This window comes from Musa acuminata, chromosome BXJ2-10, assembly GCF_036884655.1.
Source record: "Musa acuminata AAA Group cultivar baxijiao chromosome BXJ2-10, Cavendish_Baxijiao_AAA, whole genome shotgun sequence".
Classification (NCBI taxonomy): Eukaryota; Viridiplantae; Streptophyta; class Magnoliopsida; order Zingiberales; family Musaceae; genus Musa; species Musa acuminata.
Window position 1 is genome coordinate 18007112 of NC_088347.1, and position 16211 is coordinate 18023322.

Genomic DNA, 16211 nt, shown 5'->3' on the forward strand with positions numbered 1-16211 from the left:
CCCGCCCTGTTTCTGTCGCACTTGTTGATTGGTTTGACACGATGGTACCGAAAGCAAGTTTTGTAACTCAGAATAAATAATTATTTTATAATAAAAAAGATTAAATAGCTTTTTCTCATAATTAAAGATCACACTAACGCTTCTATATTCGATAGAATGGACTATAAAAACATAAATATAGATTTTACTTATTTTATATAAATTTTGATCTATGAAACGTTGTTAAGTTTGGTTTTCAAAAACATCTTAATCAATGAATGAATAGAATATTTTTTTATAAAAAAAATATTGTTTTTAAATGTTAAAACTATGAATATCGTTCAAAAAGGATATTTGTTTTTTTTTTCTTCTGTTTTCTACTGTTCTTTTGGATTATAAATCTAATAGGTCGAATTCCCGAATTTTTTTTGAAGTTTTTCTTGGAAAATACCTTCATTTTTTTTAACCTAATAATACCTATAACATTCCTGATTTAACATATATCTTTTTTTTTTTATATATCAGCCACAGTATAAAAACACCATATTATGATGTATTCAGCAATACTAAAAAAACAATTATAAAGCAATACAAAAATTCTGTAACATAATGATTTTATATAAATTTTATAAAAACAACATATTTATAGTGTTTTTTACATTTTGTTGTAGTTTTTTTTTGGTATTATTGAAAATATTATAATTGGATCAATTTATCCTATGGACCGGTCTATAGGAAAAGGAATAAAATAAAAAGTAAAGGGATATGTGAGTGAAGATATATATATATATATATATATAATTAGAAAATTCTAAAAATGAGTTACGTTTTCCGTAAAATAAAAAAGCGTAAAAAGAGACTTTTTCTGTGGTAAATTATAATATGTGCAATTGGGCCGAACTTATTGCTTGGATTAAGAGTAAATATTGGAACCTTCTTTTCTACTCTTCTTTGGCGTTTATGAATCTAATACGTGCGATCGGCCCCAACTTTAACCTATATATAAAGGCCCTTTTTTCAGGGACCAAAGCCATCCGAGGCACCAAAGCCTCACAAGAAGAAGAGTCTTCCATCCTAAGAGATGTCTTTGGGTTACAGACAATAAGGACAAACTCATTAGATGTACCACGGAAGAACTCCCTAGAGTGAATAATTCCAAGCATACATATCAAATATGATTACAAGATATTCAGAATTGATTTAAAATGAATACATGCCAAGTTTTCTCAGATCTACACATGAATCTGACTACAATTCAATCTTCTTTTCGCAGCATATCTCAAATCTGATGGAAGAATGTCTCAACCTGGTGGGGCTTCAGGCTACAACCGCCCCGCCATGCATCCGAAGAAAATGTCAGCGGATGCTATCGATTTCAACATTTAAATCCCTTTTACAATGTTCATCGATTATTACTACGATTGATCACATACATTTCCAAGTCTCATCAAGGGCCAGACAGCTTGTTCCTTATGTACTACGTCTGTGATTGAAGGGGCATCATAATCTACTGCCTTAATATCACGACTCCTGCAACTAATGGAACATAAAAGCAGGGAATAAAGGCCATTAAGATGGTGTTTTCATCCTTGAATTGTTGATCCGTCTGAGCTCTCCCGTTACCAGCACTCGAGCTGCTTTTACCAGCTCCTCCTTAACCGTAAACAGAACTGCTGCAGCAAATACACTCTGCACTATTTTTGTGCCCATTCCTTTATAAAGACCCGAAAGACCTTCGTAGTGTATCATTTTTGTGATAGCATCATATGTACCTGCAAAACGTAATATATGGAGAGGTGATTAAACTCGGAAGCAAAGCAAACAGGTAGTCAGATTTATTGCCGATCACCAATGGGTTCGCCTACAAAATCCAATGGAAAATTGGACCTCAAGTTACTTACCCCACAAAAAATGTTCTCTATAAGAACAATGCAAGAGAAAGGGGACAACCGTATAGAAATGGAACTCAGGATATTCACACCGAGGTGAGTATTTCATCAACGGGTCACTGAAAGTATAGCATGCCAAAAAGTAAGAAATGAAATTAGTAATGAAATAAAGACCTGTATATTGACGCCTCTTGTCATCATGAAATCCTTGTTTTACTTGCAGCCTCGCCTGGAGAGGAACAAAACAGCATGTTACCGAACTATATCGCCAACCATATGAAAGAGACTAAAGGCTGCTAAAGAATATTACAAGTTTGATCATCACAGACAATAAGCAGTTGGACAACATAAATGGATCAGAGAGATACATTACCTTCACTACTAACATGGGATACGTAATGATGGTAGCTCCAAGTTTGGCAACAGCTCCAAGAAGAAAAATCTGTATAGGTTATTTACAACGTCAATGCATTCATAAGACTGATTAATCAAGAAGACAAAATCTGAACATCATCCACAGTATAGCAATATCTGTGTCCTCGTATGTGTGATTCTGAATACACACAAGGAACAGCCACCAGCCAAATGTGTGCGACTCATGGAAAGAAAGACAGACATGATATGGTATCAACATACGTGATGAAAATTCTTTAAAAAGCAGGGCACAACATGCAATCAACTGATAACTAGTTTTATGTTTTCTATATACAGCTATAGGATTATATATCCTACAAGATAAACAATTTAGCTCACTGCAGTAACTTATGAAACAAAACAAATGTTCACCAAATACTTCAATCCAATATCCAAACTCTTTAAGAAAAAATAACTCGTTTTATTGAAGGACATAAAGTCCAAATTCCATATACATTATTCGTATCCAACATGCCTAGAAACTTTATCCAGATGATTTAAGTACCCTACATAAATGTCATAATTGTAGGTGATACATGTGCCCTAACATGTTTTCAATTATTTAACTCGTGTTGGACACCAAATGACAAGTATCAGTTTCGACAAGGACATGCACAAACATAGAAAGGTTTTAAGAATTTGCCCCCAGTATGAGGATGTCCACATCTATCAAACTTTGCCTGAATACATATAGGTTATGTTCAGGACAAAGCTAGGTAACTAATACAATAAATGAAGCAAACTTCTTGGAAAAAAAGTGCTACACAAGGACATGCCCACTAGAGTCAGGGTAAATTAAAATAACAGAACAAAGACTTAACTGAAATGAAACAAAGAACACGTGAACAGAGACCATTTACCAAAATGAATACTTTTATGAATCAACATATGAACAATCTGAAGTTTCACTACCTCATGAGCAGTAAATCCTTCAGCACCTTTTGTGTTTAAAGAACGTCTTCTCTTGATCTTCTTTAGTAGAGTTTCATATAACATGAACTGGATAGAAGGATTGCTAACCTAAAAATGAATGCTCATGTTAAGAACTCATCAATAAAAATTCCAAAATCTGCTTATGTTCCACTAACCATTATAAGAGTAGGAACTACTCCCTTCCAAAAGCCCCACAATCCAGCTTCATTGTAGAGTTCTTGAACCTGAATCAGAACATTTTCTCCAGTAAATGAAATTGATGAAACTGAAATGAAATAATAGAAAGATGTGAAAGAAGAGAAACTTGTGAAGTACAAGAAAATTTGAATAACTTCTCTCTCTCTCTGTCTCTCTCTCTCTCTATATATATGTATGTATGTATGTATATATATACATACATACATACACACACAGATATATATATATATGTATATACATACATATACATATGTATATACATACATATACATATGTATATACATACATATACATATGTATATACATACATATACATATGTATATACATACATATACATATGTATATACATACATATACATATATATATATATATATATATATATATAGCACTTCAAACCTCCAAAGCAAGAAAAGAATAATTACTCAGAGCAGCCAGTAGTCTTATAAGCTAGTTATGCAAATACTTCCATTTAGGAGAAAATTTCCTTTCTCTAGAACAATTTTTGTACCTTAAAGAAATATTCTCAGTATGTTATAAAGTGTACTTCCTAAAGAAAGTTGTTATCATCTATCACTAAAAAAGACAGCTGTATTATTATTTGATAATGGTCTTGAGTGCAGTTTATGAAGATGTCAATTTGACGAGTTTCATATATCAGAACCAACATCATTACCCATAGTGATTTTCATAAACATTTTCCATTAACTAAGTTTTCAGCATGGCGTAGTGGCATATCATAGAAGGTAGAACCATCCTCAGCAGATCATCCAGGAGTCAGCTTGTTCCATTGTACCCTGGACTTCAAGGTGCATCAGTCTAACATTTTAAGTACAACCACTCAGTTTTATGATGGCTAATGTCATAATAGCAGGTGTCTAAGGGTTTGCCAATGTTATTGAATCTTGAATCATATTGTGGTCTTAGATGTTAGATCTGATCTATAAATTTGGGTTCTTCAGCACAATTGGAGCTCTTTCCAATAAATTACACTTATTTGTATCCAACTTTCACAAGATCTTTGTCATGGTATTTGTGGCTCATCTCATAAATTCAAGTCAGAAATGAGTGCCATGATACTCCTAGAGCTAGTACTTTTCAAGAAGGACCTTCATATATAACATGATTGGTCCTTGCTGAAGCCTATGCAGGCTGCAGCATAGATGGTTTATCTGCCTTTTCCTACTTTCTACTATTCTTCACATGCAAAGCACATATGCTGTTCTAGTATTAAAGACCTTAAGTGAAAAGATTTGTCATCCATTCTACACAATGCAGAATGTAATTATAAGTTACAACTTTCAGAAAACAACCCATTCGTTCATGGGGAAAGCATCTGATACTACTACAATTAGTTTTTTCATAATTGCACAAGACAGTAATATTTGGTAGTATGTCCTAATATGGATTGGAAAGGAGTAAAAAGCTCATATATATGGACAACCAACATATATTCACGAGTGCATCTACCACATGGCTGGTTCTGCATGGCTGATGCTCAACCACTGCAAGATTAACTGCCTCCTCCCGAAGACATGATAGAGCATGAATAGGTGGTCCATTGCTTGTCTTCTTGTGAGTCTGCAGAATGTCAGAAATTAGCACGTAAAATCAGGTCAACAAGTAGAGGAAGCAATTCTCGGTAACTATTTCACACTATTGAGGTGACCTGGGCTGCGATATATATATATATAAATATGTATATATATATATACATATGTATATACATATATATATATACATATATATATTTATACATATATACATCATATATATATATATACATATATATATTTATACATATATACATCATATATATATATATACATATATATATATATATATATATATACACATATACATACATATATATACATATATACATACATATAAGTGCTGGAAAAGTAGACACTACAATGAACAAACCAGCAAAAACCAGTGTCTGTACCTGCATACGTGTAACTACTACCCATATAGGATTTGTCAATAGAACATTTACACATCTGCAACCATGATAATGGCAGGCAATTAGTAAACAGCCAGTTGTACCTCTAAATAATCAATTATGTTGAAGGCTAGCACCAATTTTAGAAGGGCCCTTTATTTGGCCACTCATAAGAACTAACTCTTCTCGTTTCTTTTTTTTTTTGCCCATCTGGTATTAATTTCATTAGAAAATACACAGGTACATGGAAGCACAAGAACTTCATACCTTTGGAACTACAGCAATATAGCCAAAATATATTAAGGAACATTTGGTGGGGCACAGCATAAGAATATCTCACCCAGGTATTAGATCGAAAGTTATAAATAAGAAAAAAGTGTCATAGTTAATCACCCTGCAAGTGCAGCAACAACAAGTGACTGAAACATGCCTACAGATCCATCACCAATGCCTTTTCTCCAGTGATCTTGAGCTGATCTTTCTGCTCTGTCCCTAAATATTTGATAGAAATAGTAATAAACACCCTGTACAAGAAATACAAATTTTGATACAGATGCCTCGTGTGGCAAAGAGTCCAATAGAGTTAAATGCGTTGAAGTAAATAATGAAACGATAATCTAGCAGCAGGATGAATAAGACAAAGGGAACAATCCTGAGAGCATACTGTTGCCTCATTGCTTAGACAAGTTCTCAGTTGACTTCATAATCATCCAAAATCATTCTTGTGAAGGTATAAAGTAGAATGAGGATGGCTCTTTCAGAAAATCTTTTCTGATTTATCAGACAACATATTATAACTGGTTCAAGTCAAAGTCAAATACAGTCAAAGTGACCACTTAAATTGGAATAATTCTACAGAGACAAGGTTCTTTAAAAGTTCTGCTACCAAATACAAAGGGATTAACTCAAGCAATGCCTCTACAGCAATCCATTGATACAAGAAAATTTTCTATTAGCCAACATTTTAGACATAAAGGGAAATTGACATTTTTTTTGCAAATAACCAAAGCTCAAATTCAAAAAACAATGAATGGCATTCAATTATATAAATTACAGGGTAAAAAGACAATGCTGAAGAAAATAAGGAGAACAAGAGACTATTATATTGTGTTAAAGATATGCTGTCACAGCTTGCAACTATTGATCCACTTCGTCCAGTAATGGCATTTTTTGGATGACAGTTTAAAATTTTGTAGCTTGTGTGTGATCCAGGCAAATCACCATCTGGATCAAAGATCAAAACGAAATTTCTCATCAGGTCCCGTGACACAATCATCTTCAAGGTGATATAAAGCAGTTCAAATTGCATATCACAAGGATCTCCAAGGTGTTCTAAAGCTTTTAAATTGTAAAAATATCAGACTTCAATTAGAGCAGCATCTACCGAGGCTCCATCTCTACCAAACACACACTATCGAGAATCACATTTTCTTTCATTAACAAGTTGATTCATATTTCCAAAGAGAACTAATGGTTGCTTCTTCATGCCATGCGAGCCTAGTGTACTAGACTGATCTTAGTAAGTTACAGGTAGTAAGAAGATCTTGCTTCATGTCATTGGAGACGTGGTATGAAGAACAGCAACGTAAACAAAGAATTCCAAATATTTTGTTGTAAAATAATTTTCGGCAAGAGCATATATCATATCACGATCTCAGCAAATACAATAACTTGATTTCTGTAATGGGTTAGTGGCTAATGTTATTACAGGTCAATTTCTGTAAATTTCTCTCATCTAACACGAGGTATTTAGCAACATCCTGCATTCCAAGTATCACTTCGTTCAAGGCTGCAAGTCACGCTGTCAACAAACAAGAGATGAACAAATTGACGAAAGAGCTGGATCATGCCTACCAAAAATGCAATTTGACCTAATTAGGCACAGCCAGGTTAGAGTACCGGACGCAGGAAGCCGCTTTACCAAAGAAACGTCCAACCAAATGTGGTCGACAAGGACGGGGGCGGATGGGCTGGGCGCGACCAAACAAGGAAGGAAGAAAGAGGAGCGAGGGGGCGGAGGAAACAAAGGGGGGGGTGGGGCCAAGGTACCTGGGAAGCGGCCGTGCCGACGAGAGAAGGCGCGAGACCGCCATAGAGCCGCCCCCATCCCTCCTGCTTCACCACCTGCGATCGACACGATCACCGCCACCAACTCAGGCCCCCAAAAAGAAAACGCAGAACAACGACGGCATGCGATCCGCCTACACACCTACCTCCAGCATCTGACGCACGGCCCCATCTCCCACGGCGGACCTGGACGGATCGCGCTCGGTCTGCTGGCGTGTGTTCACCTGCCGCGAATCCAGCACACATGAGAGAGCAAATCCATGGTGGAGGTCAGGAGGAACGTATCAAGAGAAGAGGGACGAGTACGGTCAGCAAGGGGTAAGTGATGAGCTGAGCGACGATCCCGCCGCCGGCGCCGGCCAGGCCGTTGATGAGCGCGTCCGACATCCCCTTCCCTTCCGGCCGGCTCGCTCAAGAGTCCGAGCCAGAGAAAGGGGAGAGCTATACCGGGAATGGTGAGGAGGGGAAGGGAAGGTGGTAACGCCGTACACGCAAGGATGGAAGCGGAAGCACCGCGCCCTGCTCATACCGTCCTTAATTAGTTGGTTCAATTGTTGACTTCATGAGTCAAAATTAAATTGATAGGAGATTGGGTTCACGATTTTACATGTTTATGGTCTTGCTTAACCTATGGATACGTACGGAGAAGGTACGTATAAGTACAATTTCCACAAAAACGTATAGAATCTGTCTATTGAGTCGCCTCACACATTTTGGTCAAAATTCCAAGCTCGTCCAACCGACCCGACCGCTTGTCAACGCCGCTTTGGCTTCTGCTGCTGCTGCCAGAAATCTCCCAGGAACGTCTTGGCCGCGTCCAAGCTCGGGAAATAGGGCGGCTCCAAGAACAACTGCGACGCCGGATCCAGCGATTCCCACGGCACGTACACGGCTCGGTTGCCGCTCGCCTCTAGGCTCCCCATCACCGCTGCCACCAGTTGCCGGTAGGCGAAGAAGAATCTCCTCAGCGCCACCTCCACCGCCTGCAACGCCTGCAGGAGGTCGATCTTGCCGGGGTTGTCGCCATCCCCCCTCCGCCGGCCGTGGAACAGCCTCATGGCTGCGTCCTGCACCCGAGGTCCACCGTTGGGGTCCGCCTCCACCCCCAGGATCGACGGCACCCTTTGCTTCAGGTCCTTGCACGAGCTCGTCACCTGGACCAGGGCCGCCGAGCGGAAGCAGTACGCCTCCGAATCGGTGGTGATGACCAGTTTGCTCTTGAGCTGGAGGAAGTCGTCGGGATCTATCAGCATGTGGAGGTCATCCGCCTCCGAGAGCAGCTTCCACACGCGCTCGAGAAGCCAGCAATCGCTTGCGGCCTGCGCCCACTCCTTCCCCTGTATCCTCCGCTCGATTCGGGCCAGGAGCAGGCGGGCGGCGTAGAGCCACGACTCGAGGATCTGATGGATCGTGCAGAGCGCCTGGTCTTCGTGGTTTCTGGGCTCGTTTGACCCGCCGGGGCTCCTCTTCAGGGCGTGAAGGGCCAACGGACGGACGACGAGATCGTACTCGAGCGTGGGCTTCCCTGCGAGGTTGGGCTCGCCCAACCCAAGCGTAAACGGGCACCGCTGCATCTGGCTCTCGATCTGGAATAGGATGACGGACGCCACGTCAGCGGACTTCTCCCACGTCGCGAGCCTCGGCAGCAGGCTCGCCTCGCTCGTGCGGCTCACCACGCTCGTCGTGCCGGGGGTCTTCCACACCTCCTGCGAGCTCCTGTCCCGGGACAGGAGCCCCTTGCATGATCGAAGATCGGCGACGGGTGCGCCGCCTCCATCCTCCTCGCACAACGTGGCGATGAGCTCGACCTGGTGCGCGGCAAGGGACTGCAGCCGCCGCTTCCACTCCCGGTGGTTGGCGTAGGGCCGGGAGTCAGAGAGCACAAGCGAGATGAACCGGAAGGTGATCTCCAGGGCCTGCAGGGGCGGCTTGATGACGGACTCGTTGCTCCACTGTGAGAAGTTCTCGGAGCTCCAGAGCTTGGCGAGCTCGGGTAAGCGGAGGTAGTGCTCATAAGCGGCAGTGGCGGAGGCATCGTTGATGAGCGGAGGTGCGGGGATCGTCGCCGGGTGGGACTTCGAATCAGATGCCGGGGATGACCTCGAGGAGATCTCGGACGCTGCCATCTTCGCTGCTGCAGTCGATTCTTTCCTTTCGAGGAGGTAAGAAACAGAGATATATATAGACAGAAGGATGTTTCTCCGTCAGATATGGAAGGATGGTGGTGGGGCCATGGAAGACGCGTGGGATAAGTGTTAGACCGAGTCGATGAGGGCGGATGGAAGCTTATCCAAACAAGGATGTTCCCTGCCCCTTAACGTACATTCCACCCGCTGATGTACCAGTCCTGTGATTGGAGGCGGTTGGCATGGCCTAAAGCGAACAAATATCTGCCTCCAATCACAAAGCTGGGATCTGCGTGGGTGTAATGTGCCAGCTTTTTAGATTATATTGGATATGGAGGAGTTCATTTACTTCGTATACGAGGGATAATGGCTTAATGTGATATACACGTTATAGTTATCCACGACAGTACTAGAGGTAACCGACCAGCCGCCGTTCTGGAACTCGCGGAGGATTCGATGACGGCGGAAACGTTTAGACTCGATCGACTCGTTAGCCGTTTCAGCCGCACGTCACGGCGGTTGGGGGACAACGCACGTGAGCACGCGGGGCCCCGTGACGTGAATCTTGGGGTACAATTGCAGGCCAACCAATGGAAGAAGGAAGACGCAGGAGAAGTGAGATGTCGGCCCGCGGGTTCGGCGACTTCGACGTTGACCGGCCGTTTGACTCGGGCGATGTGGTTGTAGTGTGGGTCCAGGTTAGGAAGCAGTTGGTTTCCACGCGACATTTCCAACGCATCGAGAAGCGGCAATGAGGAACCATACTTACGTAGGAAGAAGCAAACTTCTCCAGACAAACAGCAATACCAGCCAAAGAAGCGTATGACTATTAGAACAAAAGGCCTAACACAAGGCTTAAAACAAGCTAAATATCACAAATACTGCAAGAGAGATTGCTGAACAATTACTTGGGACACATTTAGAGAGGATTGATATGAGTAATATGGTTGTGCCATAAATACAATCCGACATAGAAAGCAGATTATATTATCGGGTTGTCCCAAAACAGGCCTTCCTCAGCTACTCCAATAAGATTTCATAAGGGAGACAATGTATTCACCTAGATTGCACATATGTAGTCGGGAGGTAAATTTTTAGTCATCTCACATTGGATACAGCAGCGGGGCACCTGCCTCCTTTTCACTGGTAAGATCATCTTCAATTTCGAGACAGATTATGTTGTTATTGACACTTTGTTCCGAACTGGCTGTGCTGCTTGTGGCAAGAGGAGAGTCTGATACACTAATTGCCCTGCTTCTTGTGGGTCCTGACCTCACACCAAACGCAGATGATGCAGGAATATTTGCCATCAGTGGCCGCAAGCTGTTGGGAACACTACGTCTTATATCCTGCATTTAGTTCAGGAATTTGAACATTGATAAGAAGAAATGGAAAGCGATCTCGGATAACAAGTATGATCTGGTAGGCGGACATTGAAAGATATGAAAGATAAAATACAATACCATATGCCTCAATGCCATATCCAGTGATTTTTTTGATAGTGTCCTCCCGAAGCCAGTGCTATCTGGTGAAAGAGAAGACTTGCCAGAGAGGTTGTTATGGGTTGATCGATGGTCATCTTGCTTTGGAGGTGCAAGTCTCCTCATGTTCACTATGCGTTCAACCATCTTATTTCCGATGACAACTGGGTTCAATTTGTCACCGCCATTTGAGTGTTGCCTGCTTGGCGGTGGAACTGAACTGCCTTTGACGTTGCCATTTGGAGCCCTTCCTCTGGATGGAGAGCAAGACTGCCTCCTTGGTCTGATACTTGGCCCAGGCTCAACAGATGACGATCGACTGCTGGGTGCTCCAGGTCTACCCCGAGTAGCTGAGGAGGGCCTCTCAGGCAATGATGTCCTTAAGTTTGGGGGTGCATCAAGAGAAAAACCAGGGATGTCTGAGGCTTTCAGTGGTCTAGGTTTTGTGATTGGAGAGGTCCCATGTGATGGCGCCGAACTTTTAGATATTGTTGGACCTGACCTTGTTACAGAAGATGATCGACTTGATGGAGCTGAACTGGAAGGTACAGTAGATGGTGCAGAAGGTCGTCTTGTAGGGGTAGCTGACCTTGATGAAGGCTTGCTGGCTGCCAGTACAGATGGCCTAGATGTTGGTGTAGAAGATCTAACAGGTGTTGATGATCGTGGCTGAGGCGCCGATGACTTTGCAGGTACTGTAGTTCGAGAAGGCGGAGTAGAAGGTCTGGTAGGTTTTGAAACAGCAGGTATTGTAGAGCGCCCAGTCGGTGTTGCAGGTCTTGACGAACTATGAGTAGGACCACCAGACGATGATGGTCTGCGAGTTCCCACACCAGAATTCAAGCCAGATGATGATGCTGGTTGCCTCGGTACCAGTGTGCTTCTCGAAGGGTCTGAAGCATTTGCCAACTGAAAATATAGTATTAGATTGCAGAAGAACACTGTCAAATTTAGGAAATGCATCAATGAGCTTATCGTACAAAAAATGCATATAAAACACATATATAAAATATAACCATAAAACATACTTCAATGTAGCGGAAGAATAAAAGTTCCACTGGCAAAATGGTTGGACATAACAGGTGAATAATAGACAACAAATTGCTTGGTAGTGAATCAAACAGTTTTATTCACAATCATAGTTCAGCAGTAAATGCAAATAGAGACATATGGCCAATAACTAAGCATACTACTGATCATGGCAATTGATGTAAAAAAAGTGGATGAAATTGATTTGGTCAAATATATAGAGAAATTTGAAAAAATAAATATCAGATGAAAGCCAGTTTTAATATTTATTTGTTTATCATACAGAAGGCAGAACAAAATAGATGGCAGGTGATTGTCCAAGAGTTGCATAACTTTCTAAAAGACTATTAAACATAAAAGACAAGTACTAAATTACATTGTAGAAGCATTCTGATTGATCTTAAATGGTTAGAAAAGTTATTAGGCTTAGATATTAGTTAAGAAGACTATATATGTTAGAGAGTCACATAAGAACTAGATATGCCACAGATTATTCTTGCAAACTAAACAAATTTTGCAACCCCTTACATCCATACAAAACTTGAGTATACACTACTAGACTGCATGGAATTTGGATGGGTGATCTGAAAATCATGGTACATCCAAAATTGAGAACAATGAAGAATAGTACATTTCCAAATGGAGCCAGTAGTTTCTTGGACAAGAAGCAGGAATTATGAATACATATTCACTAAAGTGAAATTAAGTCACTCTAGCAAAGCTGTAGATGAATTATTTAAAGTTAGACAACAAAGTGGACTGCTTTTGATCTCTGACCCCTAAAAAGCTTACTCATTGATAGAACTGCTCAAGTATAGACACCTAGATTTTTAATTTGTTGATCCCTTAAGAAAAACATTTTTAGTTTTGACTGATTGATCCCTTAAGAAAAACATTTTTAGTTTTGACTGAGTGCCATTTCTCTACTAGCATGACATAAAATTTTAAGCCAACAATATATTAATTATTTGAAGCGGGTCCAAACATCTTTCTTTGCCATTATTTTCCATAGAGGTGAGATCCCTCAACCAAACAAAAACAAAGAGAGAATGACCATGAATAATTGACCATGCAACATGCACCATTGAAGACTATTGTATTTACATATGCGATGGTAATACAAGGATATGCATCAGAGAAATCAATGGTTGAAATATATATTAACATGGGCACACTACATGTAATGTACAAGCTTAAAATGAAATCGATCAGCTTACCCTAGATTTCAGCACAGTGGGGCGAGCTTTAGGAGTCACAGTGCTGCCAATAGGAGTTCTTTTGGATTCAGTCTCCAGAGACGGAAAAAGTGGAGTACCTGGTGGTGTGAGAAGCCTGAAAATCTCTCTCATCAGAAAAGGTAAACAAGTAATAATCAGGCAGTTTATATATATATATATATATATATATATATATGAAACTGATATAGGTTTCTGTATTTTCTATATGGGAGGGCTGATATCTACATATCACAATAAATGATATTTTGATAACCTTCTTCATCATCAACCTTGAGTAATTCTGTCGAATGACATATTACCCATCATCCCATTCATCAAAATAAACCAGTAAATTAAGTGTATAGTTATATCAGAAGCATGAAATAATGAGTCGACTGTAAATTAGGGCAATGCAGTCACACTCTGATCTGCAGGCCTGACACCGAGGTCATCTCTATTCTCTAAGATCCTGTCCTCAGTATTCAGAGATTCACCATGTCAAAATTTAAATGATGAATTTTGTTTCATCTATTAGCTTAAGTTTTTAGGTGAATTGGAAATTTTATATTGGAGCAGGAGGTCCTCAATCATAGACTTAAGATGGATTAGTGTTAGTCAATCGACACTCAGGCCATATTGCTTTCTCATATGTGAGCAGGTGTGAGCATACAAATGAAATAACTCTATATCATCTATCAGTTTAAGCTTTTAGATGAGCTGTCAATAGTTGAAGATTTGACACAACATCCTTTTAGGTAAGTCCTCCATTCCCTCTTGTAGCATGGTGTCAATGGACGTTTGAGATCTAGGATAAAATATCACAACTTGCAAGAGTTAATATGGATCAATTATATAATTGTTATCCATGGAACTACGTAAATAATATAAAAGAGACAGGAAGCAAAAAAAAAAAATCAAATCAAATAAATAGGACACAAAATTAGTTATGTTTAACAATGTGGTCAGCCATTGCGAACAATATATTAAGAAATATGGCATTGTATAGTATGATACAGTTTGGGGCTTTGTAATTGCCATAGAATAGCAATTTAACAATGTAGTCAACTATTGTTAATAATATATTAAGAAATATTATGGTATGATAGGGTCTGGGGCTTTGAAATTGTTACTAAATAGTTACCTAGCGAGGGAAATAAGAATTGTGAAAGAAGCATAAAAAATTGAAAATAATGAAAATTGTAGGAGTATGATAGAAGGCATTTGAGATTCCAAGCAAACAAAGTCATTTACATCTTTAGATTCCAAGATTTGTAACTCTTAAAGAACAGTCTTTCATTTTAACAAACCAACCAAATACCATGTATTGACAATGTCCAACAGCAGCAACTGCTCTCTATATATGGCACAATGGAGCTTACCATATCATTCCTTTAAACCCATAATGAATGTCTAGACATAAAATGGTTATCCAAAACTGTTAGACAAAAGACCTCTATCTAGTTTAATTGCTCTCTATATATGGCACAATGGAGTTACCAAATCATTCCCTTTAACCCATAATGAATGTGTAGACATAAAATGGTTATCCAAAACTGTTAGACAAAAGACCTTCGTCTCCTTCAACTTCTCTCTATATATGGCACGATGGAGCTTACCATATCATTCCCTTAAACCATAATGAATGTGTAGACATAAAATGGTTATTAAAACTGCAAGGCAAAATACTTTTGTCTCCTTTACTAGCCACAGAGTGAGCCTAACACCCCAAAGTTTACAGCGATGGCATTATCTAAAAAGAAAACAAGTTTCGCCCTTGGACACCGAAGCAAGAGGACAATGACTTCAATCACACAGCAATACAGTAGATACAAGCAAAAGGGATAAATATAAAAAAGAACATGGCGAGCGTACCAATCATAGTCATTCTTATCGCTGTCTGAATTTAGGAAGTCGTCGATTCCAGTCTTCCGAGACGGTGCTGATGAGGTGACCTTGAATATGGGAGCGGTCCCAGGTTTAGACCCTACAATACAGAAAGAACAAGGGGGGCCAAGTAAACGCATTGATAACAAGTAATCGCTGCCGGGTATCGGCGGCTAACAATGGAGAACGGAAGTTAAAAAAGAGTCTTTCTTTCAAAATAGGAACGCCTAAAGCTGACATTACCGAATGGCGGATCGAGGTCACCGGCGTTGTGCAGGAGGAGATTGTTCCGCTGCTTCTCCAGCTTCCGCATCTCGAGAAAGAGTGCCAGCTCCTCGTCCGCCTCTTTCGTCACTACCCGCCTAGGCGCCGCCGCGTCCCTAAAGCCCCGATTCATGTTTATTTCCCCAGACTTCACCGTAAAGACCCCAACTTTCTCCAAGCAACTCAAATCGCCCCACGATTCAAGCTCCACCCCTCAAAATGAAGAAGGAAAAGGAGTAGATCGCCGCACTAAGCCCGGAAAATGAGCAGAATGAGGGGGAACGAGAACGGTCGAGACGGAGCAGCAGCGACAAGAAGACCCAACAAAAAGAGAGGGAGGCGGTGGCAGCGAAGACCTAACTCCTCCGTCTATGCCCGCGGAATGACCGCCGGATTTGGGGTTGAGGACGGCGAGCTAACCCGGATCTGGGAGGCGAGCGGAGAGGAAAGGGGAAAGCCGAGGAAGAGGGGCAGGAGGAGTGTGACGCAAACAGTAGCTTCGCCTCTCCGTTGTGGAAGCGGGGAGAGGGCGAGGCGAGTGTGTGCTTTCAGCGCAGCGAGGAGGCGGTCCATTTAACTCCATGTTTCGCCATGGTTTATCCTGGTGCCGAAGAGACATGGTTTTAGCGTTGGTTTTGCTCCGCGAGGACACCACACCGTGCCACCCACCCGGGCGTCGTCGCAGCTCGGCGTCTCGTTAAGGCTACGCTTCGTGGGCCACGTGGACGTTTCATCACGCCCGGCCTTTCTATCCCCAATCACGAGGCAGACCATCCCCTCACTTCA

At 41.0% G+C, this 16211-nt stretch overlaps 3 protein-coding genes across 3 annotated transcripts; all 3 read right to left on the minus strand.

Moving 5' to 3' along the window:
- Window positions 1–1125: 1125 nt before the first annotated feature.
- On the minus strand, window positions 1126–7956 carry LOC103999648 (peroxisomal nicotinamide adenine dinucleotide carrier). The gene is made up of 11 exons (XM_009421455.3): window positions 7731–7956; window positions 7571–7648; window positions 7407–7481; window positions 5751–5881; window positions 5361–5415; window positions 4883–4993; window positions 3371–3439; window positions 3195–3302; window positions 2242–2310; window positions 2043–2097; window positions 1126–1751 (listed from the first exon to the last, which is right to left on the minus strand). Exons 1-11 carry the CDS (start codon window positions 7809–7811, stop codon window positions 1549–1551), a joined length of 1035 nt encoding a protein of 344 aa, XP_009419730.2. The 5' UTR covers window positions 7812–7956; the 3' UTR covers window positions 1126–1548.
- Window positions 7957–7966: 10 nt separating this feature from the next.
- LOC103999647 (nematode resistance protein-like HSPRO2) lies at window positions 7967–9568 on the minus strand. Its single transcript, XM_009421454.3, has one exon. It carries the CDS (start codon window positions 9548–9550, stop codon window positions 8180–8182), a length of 1371 nt encoding a protein of 456 aa, XP_009419729.2. The 5' UTR covers window positions 9551–9568; the 3' UTR covers window positions 7967–8179.
- Window positions 9569–10405: 837 nt separating this feature from the next.
- LOC135624356 (uncharacterized) lies at window positions 10406–15997 on the minus strand. Its single transcript, XM_065127868.1, has 5 exons — window positions 15405–15997; window positions 15150–15261; window positions 13278–13392; window positions 11014–11940; window positions 10406–10899 (listed from the first exon to the last, which is right to left on the minus strand). The coding sequence occupies exons 1-5, from the start codon at window positions 15556–15558 to the stop codon at window positions 10654–10656; spliced, it is 1554 nt and encodes a 517-aa protein (XP_064983940.1). The 5' UTR covers window positions 15559–15997; the 3' UTR covers window positions 10406–10653.
- Window positions 15998–16211: the final 214 nt, after the last annotated feature.

Bases quoted from the DNA above. Each gene is read 5' to 3' on its own strand.
- LOC103999648 (XM_009421455.3), bottom strand. From the start codon at position 7,811: ATGTCGGACGCGCTCATCAACGGCCTGGCCGGCGCCGGCGGCGGGATC. The intron at 3,440-4,882 runs GTAGATGCACTC...GTTCTGATTCAG, and splicing joins CATGCAGAACCAGCCATGTG to GTTCAAGAACTCTACAATGA. The intron at 1,752-2,042 runs GTCTTTATTTCA...TACGTTTTGCAG, and splicing joins CAAGAGGCGTCAATATACAG to GTACATATGATGCTATCACA.
- LOC103999647 (XM_009421454.3), bottom strand. From the start codon at position 9,550: ATGGCAGCGTCCGAGATCTCCTCGAGGTCATCCCCGGCATCTGATTCG.
- LOC135624356 (XM_065127868.1), bottom strand. From the start codon at position 15,558: ATGAATCGGGGCTTTAGGGACGCGGCGGCGCCTAGGCGGGTAGTGACG. The intron at 15,262-15,404 runs GTAATGTCAGCT...TCTGTATTGTAG, and splicing joins TGACCTCGATCCGCCATTCG to GGTCTAAACCTGGGACCGCT. The intron at 13,393-15,149 runs GTACGCTCGCCA...AGAGATTTTCAG, and splicing joins GATAAGAATGACTATGATTG to GCTTCTCACACCACCAGGTA.